At 36.2% G+C, this 16,984-nt stretch overlaps 1 protein-coding gene across 3 annotated transcripts; it reads right to left on the minus strand.

Moving 5' to 3' along the window:
- Window positions 1–466: 466 nt before the first annotated feature.
- Window positions 467–16,984, minus strand: LOC113322261 (DNA-directed RNA polymerase III subunit 2-like). 3 transcript variants are annotated; one of them, XM_026570320.1, is made up of 38 exons: window positions 16,800–16,984; window positions 16,629–16,710; window positions 16,426–16,547; window positions 16,229–16,321; window positions 15,728–15,800; window positions 15,563–15,653; window positions 15,419–15,471; window positions 15,271–15,335; window positions 14,953–15,058; window positions 14,739–14,849; window positions 13,461–13,520; window positions 13,234–13,266; window positions 13,062–13,112; window positions 12,881–12,979; window positions 12,306–12,365; window positions 12,130–12,219; window positions 10,957–11,058; window positions 10,759–10,869; window positions 10,528–10,644; window positions 9,168–9,284; window positions 9,001–9,081; window positions 8,656–8,760; window positions 8,492–8,572; window positions 8,268–8,399; window positions 8,132–8,176; window positions 6,386–6,463; window positions 6,181–6,320; window positions 5,968–6,058; window positions 4,236–4,342; window positions 3,995–4,130; window positions 3,747–3,877; window positions 3,412–3,537; window positions 3,270–3,325; window positions 3,044–3,114; window positions 2,374–2,458; window positions 2,184–2,287; window positions 1,050–1,178; window positions 467–881 (listed from the first exon to the last, which is right to left on the minus strand). In XM_026570320.1, the coding sequence occupies exons 1-38, from the start codon at window positions 16,814–16,816 to the stop codon at window positions 831–833; spliced, it is 3,402 nt and encodes a 1,133-aa protein (XP_026426105.1). In that variant the 5' UTR covers window positions 16,817–16,984; the 3' UTR covers window positions 467–830. The 3 variants fall into 3 exon arrangements, with proteins under 3 accessions (XP_026426105.1, XP_026426107.1, XP_026426106.1); XM_026570322.1 differs by lacking the exons at window positions 16,426–16,547; window positions 16,629–16,710; window positions 16,800–16,984 and adding an exon at window positions 15,890–16,149; XM_026570321.1 differs by lacking the exons at window positions 16,426–16,547; window positions 16,629–16,710; window positions 16,800–16,984 and adding an exon at window positions 15,890–16,152.

A 16,984-nucleotide genomic window follows, 5' to 3' on the forward strand; every position in this document is an offset into this window, starting at 1 on the left:
TTGGGTACCCCTTTGACTGCAGCTTATTAAGGTTTTATTCCTATCTCTGTCATTACCCATGAGCTACAGGGTGTAGAAATTGGCATGTTGATAGCTATCAAGATTCAAGCTCTGTTCGTTCATCTGTGTACATATACCTATATGTTCTCTGCTTAATTCCTCTGATCTTAAGCCGCCTTGGAATGCAGTCTTGTAAATTCTGTTTCTGCGAAGATCAACCGTTGCTGCAAGGAAACTAATCAAGCTGCTGATCATCTTGCTAAGATCCATCCTTAGGAAGCTTGGTCATTGAGGATTTCTCTCCTGATTTGATTTCACAGAGATTTTAGCGGCAGACAAGGCTGGAAAAGTGTATTTTAGAGTTTAGGTTGGTTTTGGATCTTTGCTTGTAGAGTAGTTTTGCTTGTTTCTTTTGTTTGGTTGGGGTCTCTTTAACTCCACCTATCGTGTCAAAAGATAAGAAAAAGAAAAAAGAAGGACCGGTATCTTTCACAGGCGTTGCGAACTTCTGATACAAAGAAAAAAAAAATCCATTGATTTACGTTCCATTTTTTTTCCGTACAAGAGAGTTTTCTTATACCCCCTACTTAGCACTCGCAAAGTATGCTGTATGAGGCTGATGTCGGAGAAGATCTTCCGCCTTATGGACACCACTGATTTGAAATTTGAAACTCATGTAGTAGCAGCAGCGCAGTGTCACTTCATGTAACAATATTGGAGCAAATGAAGTCCGAAATAATATTTAAAAAGGGAAGCTGGAAAGTATGGGTAACTGCCACCTCATGACCCGTGTCTGACGGATGATCTTCTGTCCTACTCCACCTCGTTTATCAGGCCTCAGTAAGCTTCAACCGGGGAACTATATTCATTGATTGAAGTTCCTACAAGTTGCGGATCAGAATTCCATCAAATAAAAAGGAAACAAAGGAACAGTAAAATTCAAAAGAAAAATAAAATGAATAGATATCTCGCAATTTCTTTTCGAGTTTTTAAAATGTGGCATCTATGCACATACAACTAGTTCAGATGGATGAAAAATTACAACTCACTTGGAATAAGAGTTTGCAAGCATATGGCAGTTTCATCTTCGAGATATTTTCACCGTTTTTGCAAGAAGAACAAATACCAGTTTTGAGCTTGTGGTTGTAATAACCTAACAAACCGCATACCCGGCAAACCTGCACAAAACAACGGTCGTATTGAAGTGCTAGAGAAACAGCATTGACAAAATATGCAACCATATCAAAAGCACAATTCGAGCAAGCTCTCTTAGCATGCATCTTCCTATCAGTTTATAAACCCGGGATACAAGAGTGGTGGCTTCGGAAGTCTAATAATGTAAAATGTCTTCTTAATCAACTAAAGTTAGATAAATTATGGCAAGAACTGGTGCAATGATACATTTCACTGGAGTCCCATAAAAAAGCACTACATCTATGCATCGGGATTTTTGGTATCATGCAGCATCTTCACGACTTATATCCCATTCTACTGTGTTTATTATGAGTCACATCATGTGTGTGCTGATGAGAGTACAAATAGGTTCATTCTGGTTGCATATTCTGCGGATAAAGTAAAATAAAACATCGATAGTATCCTTGGGTAATCCAAAAAAGGACTCATGTCAGTGGAAAGAATCAGATAAGTAGTTTCTGCTGTGGCATCTCTATGGCAAGGAAAAGTTTTGCAGTCAGATAAAAATCTTCATCTTCCTATTCGAGGGTCTAACTGTGGCGCGGCTTAGCAAATCCCTAAAATGCTTTTGAACGCGAAGTCAACCAAAGCCAAGGTTGTTACTGTGCGGAGTGCTTCGGGCTTATCAGTTTGACAACTGTGCTGAGTTGTGTCTCCATAAACTACAACTTAAGGCTTTAAATGTCCATGCATATCGTGAGGATATCATGCGGTGCTAATTCCCAACCCTTAACAACAAAGACATGATCATGTTAAACATTTTGACTTGTATTGATCTGGTGGAGGCAACAGAAATAAGTCCGTTCCCGCACTGCCTGCATGTTGCTACTCATCCCTTCTGGTTGATAGTTATGCACTCCACACACAGTGATCCAAGCAGATCCCGTTGCCCATGGGTTTACGAGAAATTGATTTATATTTCATTGCTTAACAAAAGAGATAATAACCCTTTAGGTTTCAGTAAGAATCGTATAGGCAAGTGATAATACCTGAACCTCAAACGGATCACTAGAGATCATTAAGCGTTCATAAATCAGCATACTAGCACCATATGCAATCAAGCAATCACGTTCCATTTCTCCTAGTCGCAACCCTGGAAGTAGTTAAACAAATTAACACGAGCACACATTTTGCAGGATATGTGATAAGAACTTTAATTGGAGCTCAAGTATGCAATACCTCCATCACGACTTCTCCCTTCAGTAGGTTGCCTAGTGAGCATGACACGAGGTCCTCTACCACGTGCATGCATCTTATCTAGTACCTAAGAACCAAAGGAAGTCATATAAGAAAACATAACAAGACGGTGGGAAAAAAAATATGAAGATATTAGGTGGAGATGCGGAGGGTGTAGTGTGCATGTACTGAGATGTTCTCCAAGAGTCGGGTGGCGCAAGATGGGCATTAATTCCTAATCACTTAAAGAAGTGATTGCTATAATAAAGTTGCTGCTTCATACATCAAAAGTGAAATCTCTGAAGAGCCAAACCAAAAGCAGAGAAACATTCTTAACATAAAAGGAACTATGAAAATACCATATCAGGAGCTACTGAAGTCATCAATTAGTATTACACCTCTCCCTTGCATTTACTAATATCAGCAATCTTATAAATAAGAAAGTCGAAACACCATGGATTTGGCAACTTAGGAAGTAACCATAAGATTTCTGAAGGAAATAAACAAGACACTCCACACAGCATTTGCCAAGTCAAACAAAATAGACCACTACGGTGGCCAATAACTCCAGAAATACAGAATAACATGCATTAGAAGACTAATTAATTTTTAATCTAAGCTTAATGACCAGAATAGGAGTGTCTAAAAGAAAAATTAAGAACAAGCCTTTTACCATGTGCTTCAGCTTCTGGTAGTATATTGGTCCCATGAATATATATGCCTGTAAAGGAGACCCAGTGATACCTGAAACGGGAGGTACATGAGAAACCAAACAAAAATGGAGAAAACAGGAAGAACTGTTAAGTAATCCACGCCTATCCCCTAGCTATTTTTTAAATGTTACATGGTCCACTATTCAATAATTAAGCTGTTTAAAGTTTCAGAGGCAATAGAAAAACCTGAGTAGAGGAAATCTTTGCCATTGTAGCTAAAGCCCTTCTCCACAAGTGTTTTACTGTAACAAAAAAGAAACAATTCATTGGTGAGAATCTTGAAACCAAGTAAAATAATTAACGCCTTTGAAAGAAAGAGAAGGGATACCTTATGGCTTCAACTGTGTCTGCGTGGCCACTTGGTTCCCCAAAGGCACTGCCATAGTGAAATCTACCACATGATACCCCGGCCTTGCCACCAAGAAGCTCAATCATTTTTCCAATTGTCATTCGACTGATTCAACAAAACAAATTTTGATGAATACAATGAAAAAGATAATAATTATCCACGGATTCAAGGTTAGGACCTATCCACCAAAGTTACTTCATTCATCAGACATCAGTTGACTTAATGACAACAGACGAAATCTCATTAAGCAGAAATCCATTAGAAGGTCAGAAAATAAATAATCAATCATTCAAATATGCTAGGATTGTTCGCACCTTGGAAATCCGTGAGGATTCATAATTAAGTCAGGGCAAATACCACGTTCAGAAAACGGGAAATCCTCCTGCTGAACTATGGTGCCACAAACACCTTTCTGCCCATGTCTACTGCTAAATTTGTCACCCACCTGTGCCAACAGATAAAATTGATTCACAAAATTAAAACAAATAGGTTCCAATGATAATGATAAACCATGATGTTGAAAAGAAATTGTAGTTTCCTAAATGTAGCCATGTAAAATTACCTCCGGTCTACGGGTATGACGAATTTGGAATTTGATGCATAAATTATTGTTCACATCTGAAGAGAGTGCAACTCTATCGATTACTGCTCTCTCACCTTTAGCCCCTTTGTATGTCTGATAGCTAGGCTTGAATTGACTAGATTCCAAAAAGAGAATACATATATGAAAAAAAAAAAAAAAGAGGTTAAGAGACGCCTACATCTCTTAAGCAATAATGTTAAAATCCGAAAGTCAAATTTACATATTTTGTGAATTATCCTTGGTATTCATTGGGACTTCTTTATTGACATAGATGTCATAAGGCCTAATTATTTCCCCCGGAGCTGCAATCCCATCCTCATCTAATACCTATACATAAAGACAACTGTGTTTACGATCAATTTATATAAAAATTCATTTGTACAGAGCTTACTAGAGATGTATAACAGCATAAGTAGATTCAAATATCTCAAGCAGAACAACCAGTACAGGAAAGTAAACTTTACGAAGAGAACCAAATAAACTGTCTGTAACAAAAGCCAAACACAAAGTAACCATGATGAGGCGCAAAGGTTGTGACTGTTGAACATGGTTTGTGGGAATGCACACCAAGGCAAGCTTAGAAGTCACTATGTGTTTGGCATTTTTAATAATAGGAACTACGAAACCAACACTGTACTAAATTATTCAGACGGATCAACTAAAGAACTACATGGATGGGAAAAAAGGCCGACACAATAAATTAAACTTATTTAGGAAAAAGAAAGGAACTTTAACTAACTGAGATCTCATCAAATCTCAAGTAAAGAGTGATCCAAGTTACATAGTTGAACACTGACATTTCCAACTTAAAGTACAGAAGAGAAACATCAATGCTGTAATGCAATTCATCTTTAACTTAAATACTTTACTTGAAATTTGAAATCCATGCACTAGCTTATGTGTTAATCGAACCCGCCTACACAGTTATCTAAGTTCTCTGCATGGAGTTATTCCAAAATGATGAATGAAAAAGGAAACCTATGTCCTCCTAGGGTTCTGCCCAGAAAGCTTGCCACATTCTTTCCCTGTGTTGGTGTAGACATCTGAAAACTAGAAAGTTCTCATTCTAAACAGGCAAGATCAATTTCTCCCAAAGGTTGAGATCCTAGTCTTTCAAATGATGTAAGCAAGTTTGAAAAACTTTTCTTCTCTGCAATGCTGTAACATTTGAGTGAAGTTTCAAGGTTCTTTTGGAGTAAAATAAACTTGTTTCAGCAGAGCGTTTTAGTTTTAATATCAGTGACAATGCTAGAGACGATTATGAAAAGCAGATACTTTTCATGTCAAAATAAGACTCTCGTTTAAAAGAAAATAACATGAAGGAAAAAAGGACACAATATAAATAAAGAAGAACAATCACAATTTTGGTTTTGGGCTAAATATAAGTCGAGTAATACAATGACATACATAACCTCTAAGAAAGGAAATTCCATGCTTATTAGTTGATGCAGCAGTTGCAAAGAGTTAAGAATCAACAGCGGGAATAACAAATTAAGCTTGAAAAAGCAAGGGTTTATGTTCTGAATCCACAAGAAAATTCCTGGATAAACCTAAATTTATCATTTATATAGGATGATCCGTCACCTAACATGCTTTTAATGTTAAAGTGCACAGGTAACGGACACAAATTAAACAGAAGAAACTAAATAATTACTAGCAAAGAAATAGTAATTGCTACAGATAAATTGGAATTTGGGAACAATACAAAGAGCTATTCGGGTTCTGCATCATTGCTTTACAATGTCCGACAAGTGTCAGTCATGTAGCTAATTTGAGAACATGTTTTTTCTTTTTTGAGCGAGAAGGTTTTCAAAATCAATCCGTACACTCACTGCTTTTCCAAGTTGAGGGCAAGACCAGCATAGAAATTGTATAGCTTTTAAACTTAACTACCAACAAAATACAGGTATATCAAAAACAAAGCAGAGGTGAAAGGTCAAAAGATTCTTAACCTTCATCTTATGATGGTCAACACCCTTTCTGTCAGGCCTACGTATCCTGTCTTGTGTGTTGTTACCATACTTCTGCAATATTGCAACACTCCTGTCCAAAGAAAAATAGCTAATCAAAGAAGCGTCCTAACCATAAACCCAACAGCAAACATATGTAAGCTTGCACGTAAAACTGATAGGCAAAAATCATTTACGGTGAATAAGGTTAGTTACTTTTTCAGTACAATGCAACGGCCAAAGCCGCGATCAAGAGATGATTTGTTCATAACTATTGCATCTTCAATGTCATAACCGCTATAACTCATTACAGCAACTGTTGCATTCTGGCCAGCTCCTAATTTATCATAACCAACCTGACAATAAAAAGTATTTAGTTTCTCCAGCAGTCAAAGATCATAAAAAATGAACAGAAACCAACCAGTTCAATTGTTCTCGTCGTCAGTAGAGGTCTTTGAGGATACACTAAAAGGTAAAGTAATGAATCCATTCGAGACAGCTGCAAGATCAAATAAATAGAGGATTAGTTAATAAAAGACTATCATGTAACATTGACCATAACTTCAAAAGGCATTACTGTATTTGCATCCAAAACCAAAAGTATTTTGAAAAGGAATAAAAAGATCAAATAGAACCACGAGATCCGTGCCAAAACCGCATAGCCTACTTGCAACACCTAAACTCTGATTTTGCACTGAGTACAAACTTTAATTAGTATTCCTTATTAAAAAGGTTTCTTAAGATAAACCAGCAGGAACTCAACCTGTACGTGCTAAGTTTTATTCAAATGTGCAGTACACGGTTGCAGTTATAACCTGTCTGCTCCCAGGGATGGAGTGAGGTAGTGATGACTAAAGAGTATTATTACTCTGTTACAACTTAAACTAGAGAATGCTTACGGTTGCAGTTGTAAAGATAATAATCAAGCCGTAAAATTGAATAACTTCTACATATACAACCTGTTTATCCAGGATACCCTTCAAAGTAGATCATTCTCCTATGGTGCAGTCAGATTGGAAGGGAAACCGACAGACAGGCTTTCAGAATTTCTATGAACTTACTAAAAATTTCTCTAGGTATATGATGCAGTTTACTCTCATCTTGGAAGTCTATAAATGTGATGTGGTTGTGTTATAGTCCACCTGCATGCCACGTAAGAGTTTAACACCTCTTAGCCCTCAACTTTGGCGCAAACTGCTCAGCAATGAAATCCAGTTTTAGTAACCCCTTAATATGTTTATATAATTACTCTCTAAGTTGTTTGCTCTTACATACTACACCTGCTAAACATGATTTAAGTAAATTTGCATTGGTAGCCAAATCTCCACGACGCGGAGAAGGATCCGATGACCTTAAACTACGGTTTAAGGTTACCAGAGGAGGATTGGCCATATAAACTTCCATGGTCACCAGTTGTGTATACAAATTAGGAGTTAATCCTTGTTCTTTTTTTTTTTTTTTTTTTTTTTTTTATTTTTTATACGTGTTCCGGATTTTATATATAACACTGTTATACTATAAAAAGTTTGGAATCGGATTCCTCAATTAGTTTTTTTCATTTTAATATATATATGTATATATATATATATATATATTAAAATGAAAAACTACATTAATGTCTTAGATCTATTAGATAATTGAACCCTAGAAATATAAAGGAGGTGAGGGTCGAACTAAAATATTAAGAATTAACAAGAGATAAATCTGCTACAACTACAGTCCTTCACTGTACTCAACTGAGCTAAGGTCGGTTGTTTTACTAGTTGAGAACTGAGGCACTTTAATTTTCCAAAACAAACCACAAATGGAGCATAAACATTGAGACATAGACCTAGAAATCCTCAACAGTTTATTCAGAAGACATTGTGAATTTTGAAGGACGCATTTGAAACCTTGAACTACGCCCATTGCGTTCTGTATTGAACACCAGTAGTTTTGTGTAAACTTTAACATTGTTAGGTAGAGTACTTTATATGCATGGTCATACAGCTCACTGAAATCTGCAAGACCCTCTTCATAGCTCCAGGTACTACACGCATCTATGATTTATTGAACATGTAAGCTAAAATTGACTGGCAAAAAGTGTAGAAACTAAGAACATGCTAAAAGAAGAGTCTGGTTTCAGTAGGAAGATAAATCTCTTTTGTGGTATGAACAGAACTCTTACTTGGTTATAGGCAATATTGCCCATTGCTTGTTTTCCCATTGCACACTACAAAAATAACATGAATCAAGTTAGTTTAGGCAATTCCAGTATATGAAGAAAATATTATGCTTGAAACTGCAAAAGAAGTTCAGCAAACCTGGTATGTATTTCTTGGTGACTGATTGTGGTGAGGAAATGGAATTAGCCCAGCACAAACACCCAAGATCGTGAAAGGTTCAATTTCTATATGAGTGATATGTTCTTTTGGTTCCCCTTCATATAAAGCAATCTAAGCAACAATTTTTCACGTAAGCCATTATAGATAGCTTGGGATTAACATTTTCAAGGAGAACCAAGCAAATGATAGAGTTATAGACAAACCAATGCGTTGTTCTGCTCATTAACGTCAAGATATTCGATTAGTCCTTCGCGTAGGAAGTCGTTAAAGGTGCGCACTCCATCCTAAAAAAATTAAAAAAACATGAGGAATCAGATAAAGACAATATTGGATTTGCCTAAGCTTGAGAAAAATTTAGAATACAAACTCGCATCTCCTGCATATGGTGTTCTTTAATCCTGGATATTCCCTTGTCAGCAATGACAAGTGGACGACATACGCGACCTCCATCCGAGGCAATGTAAACACAACGCTGCAATAGATTTAAATAAGATTAGATGTACTGTTATAAGCTTAAACTGGGAGAAATCAAGTTGCATACTCATCCTTTCTCCCATCAATTGATGTTTTGAATTCTCTATGCTGACAACATTTGACAACCACAACACAAGTTCATTAATATAGAATCACTCCTCCTGCAATGACAGGAAAAACAGCCTAGATGACACTCTTACAGAACAACCGAAGTACCTGGTTGCAATAAGAAACTTACCTGCTTATCATTCACATATACACTGACAAACTCCCCAATCTTTCCTGCTCTCCGCAACTTTCTCATGTTACTTGCAAAACGCTGTTGCAAAACAGAAAGAAACGAGATATAAGATGTGAGCTTGAATAAAAAGTATAGGAAAAGAAAAACATAGCTAGGAGAACTACCTGTGGTTGCCTGTGCTTGCCAAGGATAAGCCCATTAAAAATGACCAAAAATGAGTTTGGCGTGTGAAGCTCTTCAGCGGACAACAGTTCTAAACCTTCCACACCCAAACTGTGACACTGACGCAAAACCACGGAATATGAGTGAATATAAACGAAGATAAATGACAAATACTACAAGAATCTACATAAGTTTCATTTCAAAGTGATACACAAGCACCAACAAGTTTGAAATGCTCTCGGTTAAGTAACAACAGTTGCTGGGAATTTTTGACCTGTCTTTGAAAGACGTCTCTATTGAGTGACGGGATACAAAAACTAACATTTCAACCTACGAGGTTCGCTGTAACAATGTCTAGTGTACTAAAGAAAAACATGACTGCACATTGGTTTTCTAAGTCAACGGACATAGTTGAGCCGAAAGGTCTAGGCATTTGTCTTCCAATTCAATTTAGTTTGACAGCGAGCATTGTTCAAATGATAGAATGAGTTTGTTGATTAACAATAGTAGTGTTCTGGAACCAAGTGAAGCACTTATAACCAAGATTTCTCCTTCAGAATATTAGAAAATAACATATAAGAGGGTTATCTAGGTCCAGTATAATCTTCCACAAAAAAACTTATTCTCTATACTTCCCGAGTCCAATTAATTGCTCAAAGAATCACAATAAGAAGCGGGTAAGTTTTACATTTTCTTTTTATAAAGGAGATAAGTAGATAAGTAGAACCTCTTCCTAGAATGTTAGTACACGCACAAAAGTTCTACTACCCCTTCAAAATGGCCTTCTCCAACTGCCGCTTTGAAAATTCAAAACTGAAAACCGTCTAGATTGTTGAAATTCTCAATGTCACAACATTAAAAAAATCCAATGCAAACTTTGGATTCTTGGACATCTAATGGCTATGGGTAAGCATGTTTAGAATAGAATCAAGGAACTCAAAATCTCAATTAAATTTATTGTTCCCGTTTAGCACTTTTCACCATCAAAACCAGAAACTTGGTAAACCGTATCACATGTATATAACAGGTTCTACTGCTACTTAGGTTGAATAAGTTCGTCCCAATTCTTATATATTATAATGCTACAGTTTACATATGTACACAATCCCCACCAGTACAACCCTAAATAAGATGAAGGACTGCCTCTACCCAGTTCCTCTATTGCGTAACTTGATGCTAAATCGAGAATAACACTTAAAATGCCGGTGAGGGTAATACTGGATGGTTCTTAACCTCTTGAATTTAAACTTTACTACTTATTTTTGGCAATTACCATTTACATTACCAAGGTATAAGATAAAATTTCTAATCTAGATAGATAGATAAGTGGCAAACAAACAACTTTATGTTAAAATGACAAACCAGCGAAATCAATGGACCTTCCTCTTCATCTGTTGTAACATGAGTCATCAGGGCCAAATTTTTAACCAGCCCACAAGCTTCCCCTTCAGGAGTATCACATGGGCAAAGCATACCCCACTGTTCCAAAAACAACCAATAGAGAAATTTCAACACATGAAGGACGACGAAAAACACCCTAGCGAACTTGAAAGTTCCACACTGAAAGTACCTCAAAATAAAAACCACACATACCTGGCTCGGTTGCAACGCCCTTGGTCCACTTACTTTTCTAGACTTCTCAAATTGTGGTGAAACTTTCGTCATATGTCCCACACTTGCGATAAAGGAAAGCCGAGCCAGAACCTATACAAGGAAGAAGTACTCTGACTTCTGAATTTACACACACAAAAGAAGGAAACTACTTTAAATAAAATAGAAGTAAAAGTGAACCTGTGTCATTCCCTTCCTGTGCATTTTGAACCGTTTTAAATCCCAATTACCAGTAGAAAGGGCCCTTTCCAAGCCCTGGGTGATACTATCTCTCGTTAAATACTACAAACAGCAGCATAGTTGAAAATTATTAGAAATTTTTGGACATAAGACTGAAACATTAACACATCAACCATATTTATTAAGTAAACTCAAAAGAAATATCATCTGAAAAAATTAGTACTGAAGATAAATTAGAAATATAGAGTCCTAGGGAAGACCTGGCATCAGACTAGACTAAAAACTAAGATAGCAGTCGCAAGACTTAAAAGACTAGAATTTTAGTAACTGAAGATATGAGTTATATGACCCCAAGCTTGTTGAGCCTTTCGGATATTCCTATGCCGATTATCCAACCAATTCGTCCAGGCACCCAGTAGATATTTTTTCGTATTGCTAGATTATAAACTAATGAAACTCTTCGGTAACAAGTGATTCAAAAGTAGGTTCGTTCCAACCATATTAGAAACAATGAGATCACTATCCTAAAGAATGCAGCAGAACTCAAAACCCACAAAAAAGGAAAGAAAGCTGACATCACATAGTACTGAAATAGGAAAACACAACTATATATGCCCCCTTGTAACTTTTAAGCACTGCAGTCTGGGAAAGGGATTGATAGACTTAGACCTAGTTCTAGAAGATCATTCAGCATCATCTTAGCTATATATTGAAATCCTCAAATCCATCCTAAAGCATGAACCATAAAGGCAACATCACCCATTTCTATTCCCCTTCAAGACCAAGATCAGAGTCATCAGACCTATCAATCAAAGGATCGCAGCAATCGAACCACTGTATCACTAAGAACTGGTTGCTTGATATAATATAAGTAAGCTTATTAAAAAAAAAAAAAATTTAGGACAACTACAGTTTAGCGGTATTCTAACTAACTAGGTTACATGAACAGAGAAGCTTGTAAATAGATTCTCACCACATATCTGCATTGTTCACCAAATTTAGAACGCGAACAAAAAAAAGATTAAAAAATACAAAACCTTCTTCTGACAGACAGTGAAAAGATGTGTCTTTATCTAAGGCACCAAAAGAAATATGTTGCAAAAACAAGTTTCCAGCCCCGTCAGAAAACAGGAGTAAGCTTACCTAAGAACAATCAAAGGATTCAACACTTACATTTGAGTTGTCAAAGCTCCTTGCCAGATTTTTCGTTAAAGCCAAATCCATTTGCTTCTTCACTTCACCATTCATTGTCTTAAATAAATCCTACCAAAAAAAAAGCTTACAATGAGAAAAAAAATTGATGAAAGTTATTGTCTTACTAAGTGGGACAGAGACTACATGTCATGTACCTCAAAAAGCAGAGATATCAATTGTCCAGATAACTCCAACCGCTTGTTCCCCACATAATCCTGTAAAACAAAATTGGTACAGTGCATTTATTCTGAAACTCAACTTTGCATATAAAAGATGATCCAAAGACAACAACACACTAACATTCAACTTCCCAACATCTGTCTCCTTTTAGATCTGTGATTCTAACACATGCTACGAAATTGATAAGTGCCACCTTTATGCAATGTAGGATCATATGGATCATCCTTCTTTGTACATACTGAAAGAAATTACATGTTGTATGGTGCACATTTGCAGGTTTAGGCATCTGGGTCTGCACACCAGAATTTGCTTTACCTCAACAACCTTCGGACACACCCCTCTCGTTACAATGGATGCACCTTTTTAGTTGCAGATTTGTCTCCCCATATTTGAAAATATAAGTCTATGCAATTTGAACTTAAATGGAACTATAACCAGATTCAATAGGTGCGAACTACATACTAGAAGACAAACATAAATTAATAGCCTAATCCGCAAAAAGAGAATACAGCAATTAGCTAGTTTATACAAATCCTTTCATTCAATTTACCTTGTCATCTATAGCATCCTTATTCAAAATCGCATCCATCATGCGTCTCAACATTACAGCAGCATATATACATTTTGGACGGAAGTTCTGTTCACGAACCTTTTGGAAGATCAAAGAAGGATACAGTGATTAGCACAACTGAGCAAAAAAGAAAATCTTAAGAAACGTAAAAAAGACTTACAGGAACATTAGCAAGAAAAACATCACGCAGAATACTCAGAGCTCTTCCTTCCTGTCGCATAAGAATAAGTCAATAACTACATTAGGCCTATATCACTTATCCAGTGGAATAAATGTCTACAGAGAAAAAGGGGTAAGACAATAAAGAGGCAGTGAAAAAAGGAGAACTTTACCTGATTCACATTCGAAAATGCGAACTTCTTGACCTGCAAGAATAATTGTACAAGTATAAGACGCGGAATAAGCCAGAAACAGCAAACAAACACAGCATGCAAAGTATCAAACCATGAACCTATCCACATGAAAGGATAGCATCTTTTTTAAGATTAGCTTCCAACTGAAGGTATAATGGTTGAAGTAATTTCATAAACCCTTAATTATAAACTACAGGAAAGTATACCTTATTATCAAGATACTCCAGAGCCTGTTGTTGATTAAATATATTCTCTGTTGCACATTCCTAAGAGGGAAGCAAACAGTACCATTAATAGGAAGAAGAAAAAAATAGATGAAAGATATGCATCATGGAATAGTGAAGTCTAAGCGCACGGGATGTGGAATCGGAGTGGCAACAGAAATAAACAACCAACTAACAAAATAAAAGCTGATATCAAATTACCCAGGCTAGAAGCAATCATATCTTAACAAAAGTAGGCAATTACCATATTATATTGGTTAACTGGCTAATACCTTACAGAACAGCTGGTATAAACTTCCTTCCTCTGATTAATGGCTGGTCATGTACCGAAAATCGAAAATAAGGCAAATCCTCACCTTGAATTGGTGGTTCCTAGAACTCAACAACTCAACAGGGTCTCACTGTAGGTATTTTTAGCTAGATATACTGGTTGTCAAATAGATTTACTTTGCGAGGACGAATGACCTAAACCCCAGTTCAGAGTTTAATGCCGGATTAGTGTTCAATGTTAATCACACGTTAGTATGATAACACTTTCGAATGCGAAACTACAATAAAAACATAGGGTACATCCCACCTTGAGATGGTGCTTCATAGGATTCAACAGGGTCTCCTTGTACAAATTATTAGCTAGTTATGCTTGTAATCAAATAGGATTACTTTGTGAGGACTAATGACATAAAAGTCCGAGTCCACCACACATTAGTATGATTGCAAGTGTGAAATTGTGATTTTAGAAATTATTAGCTAAAAATGACCACCACATTAATATATCCTTTTCCGCCATATAATGACATGGGCAAGAGTGCTGGTGTCTGACACGGTGAGTTAAAACACAGACGCAGTCACACACTTACACATGTACTTGTCTCAGGAAAAATCCACTTCAGATAACATTTGCTGATCTTCGATTTGATGGCCTCTTAGTCTCACACAGCCCGACCAACATAGTGCATTTAATAAAAATTACTTTACTAAATACTTAAAGAATACTTAATCTCGACTTGCACTTATGAATGAGTACTTCTTAACTCCAAAACTCAACCATCGGTAAAACTACTCCAAAATAAGGGACTACTATGCATCTGCTCCATATGATTGCAAATCTATAGTACTGCTGTTAATGCATAAAGCATAACTAATTTTGCAGCATCAACTCTAATAACGAGAAAGAATCTCTATCACCTATGAGCAAGTCCTAACATAATGATGAAATCAACCAAAGACCATTACACATTTTTATCTTCAAGGAATACATACCTGAATCGACGGAAGAAGTAAAGCTGCATATCGAGGGTCTCTTCCAACCATCTGTACTACCTCTTGATCACTCTCAATTCCCATAGCCTTCATGACCACCATGATAGGAACCTATACAAAGCAACAAAACCAGTGAAAATCATCCAACCCAAACTCCTTCTCACCAGTGTGGTAGCCATATATGATTAAAATAATAATAACTATGTTACAGCACCGGCTTAGGAAAAGCATTCAGTTGTAAGAAAATCTTCTCTTTGTCCATGAGAATAACTGTCTTGCTCTTTGTCGCCTCTGTGCTGCTGGTTACAGATGCGACTAAACTGATCATGCACAAATACAATTACAAGGAAAGATTAGAAGTAAAATCAAATAGTTGAGTGGCAGAAGATATTTAGACATTATGCATAAACGTACATAAATAACATAACATGATCAATATACAAGAACAAAAATACTAACATAACTGATCAATATATTACAAAATTGATCTGAATTGATAAAGAAGGAACAACACTAGTTACGAAATACTTACTGTCCTTTCTTGTCGGTCTCTATGATTATTCTATTCTTTGAAAGTTGCTCTTGTATTAAGATGACCTACAAACGAGCAGTTTATTCATCTATACTGTAGCTTGTTACGAATTTAAATGAGAGTGACATTCTAACAATCGTAATGTTACCTTCTCTGTTCCTTTAACAATAAAATAGCCTCCGGGGTCGAGGGGACACTCACCTACAATAAACAGTTAAGATATTGAGCATATTTCTGATAACAAATACGTACATTATAAAAAATAAAAAAAAACACATATATTGTAACAAACCCAGCCTGGCAAGTTCCGCTTCATCCTTTCCGGTCAAAACACAACGGCGACTACGTAGCATGACAGGCATTCGTCCGATAATAACATTTACCTGCAGCAACAAAATTATTAAATAGCCTAACTACACATACCAATGTCTAAAAAATAAAGTAATTTAACTTGAACCTTTTGCTTTATTTCTCTCCTTTCTTTCAGTCCTTTGGTGTACGTTATATCCACTAGTATAGGAGCTGCATACCTGCAGGTAATTGCATTTGTAAAGAAGCTATCCTAAAATACAGTTGGCATAGGGTTACATATTACCAGATCATCATAAAATTTACATACCAACACTGAAACATTTAATTGAAGTGATTGAATGCATAACGGTGAAACTGGTAATGCAGGCTCAAAATTTTAGCAGATTGATAGACACTTATACTGTTTTAGGTGCACACTTCTACATGGCCGTGGGTGTGCAATTTGATTATAGTGTACTTCTGTATTTTCACGTTCACATGCGCTTGATTTATAGGAAATACTTTATCAGATTTCAGCCTTTGTCAAATTGGCATACTTGTTCCCTTAACTATACTTAGTTGAGGTACCTACTAGAAGAATTTCAATATTAATAACAGAAGAAACTGCATATATATATATATATATGTATCGATAAAGAAAACATACGTTGTGTCTGATAGGCGGCATCTGTGAGGTGTGAGGTTATCAACAGAATGATCTATTTCAATCGAGGGGTCTCCTATTTTAACATTAGTGTACCTGAAATCCATAAACAATGAGTTCTCAACATTTTCTTATCATCGAATACACAAAAATTAACATATGAAGATGATAACATTAAGACGGGCAATAGATATAATTACCTAATGTAAGTTTCAGGATCGATACTAGATTGAATAAGAGAGTTAGCACGGATAATTTTCTTGATTTCAGTATTTACAAAATAGTTGTAGGAATCCAAATGTTGTTTCACCAATCCCCTAACCTATCATAGAAAAGAAAAAGAAGTCAAATAATGAACTGAATTCACAAATGCGAAACTCCAACAAAAAGAGAATGGTATTACCTTAAGAAATTCAGGAAGAAGTTGGAATTTGTCTACAGATTTTTTTATGGGGGAAGCAAGAAATTGTTTATCAATCTGAAGACTGCACAAGAGAGAAATATGAATTAAAAAACAATGGAAACTTAAATGGAATACTGAAAGAAGTAAGAAAATAAACCCTGGTATTCATACTTATTAGGGACTTCCATAGTTGAGGACTACTCCGTGTTTATGATTACTTCGTTTACCGGAACTCGAAGAGAATAACCCTCTCACCGATCGAAAGAGAGAAGGAGCTTCTTCAACAATCTCTCAGATAGAGTACTAACTAAAAACCCAGAAATGGGCAAAGAAGAAAAACCTAAAACCCTAAGGGC

Source organism: Papaver somniferum, chromosome 11 (assembly GCF_003573695.1).
Source record: "Papaver somniferum cultivar HN1 chromosome 11, ASM357369v1, whole genome shotgun sequence".
Lineage (NCBI taxonomy): Eukaryota > Viridiplantae > Streptophyta > Magnoliopsida > Ranunculales > Papaveraceae > Papaver > Papaver somniferum.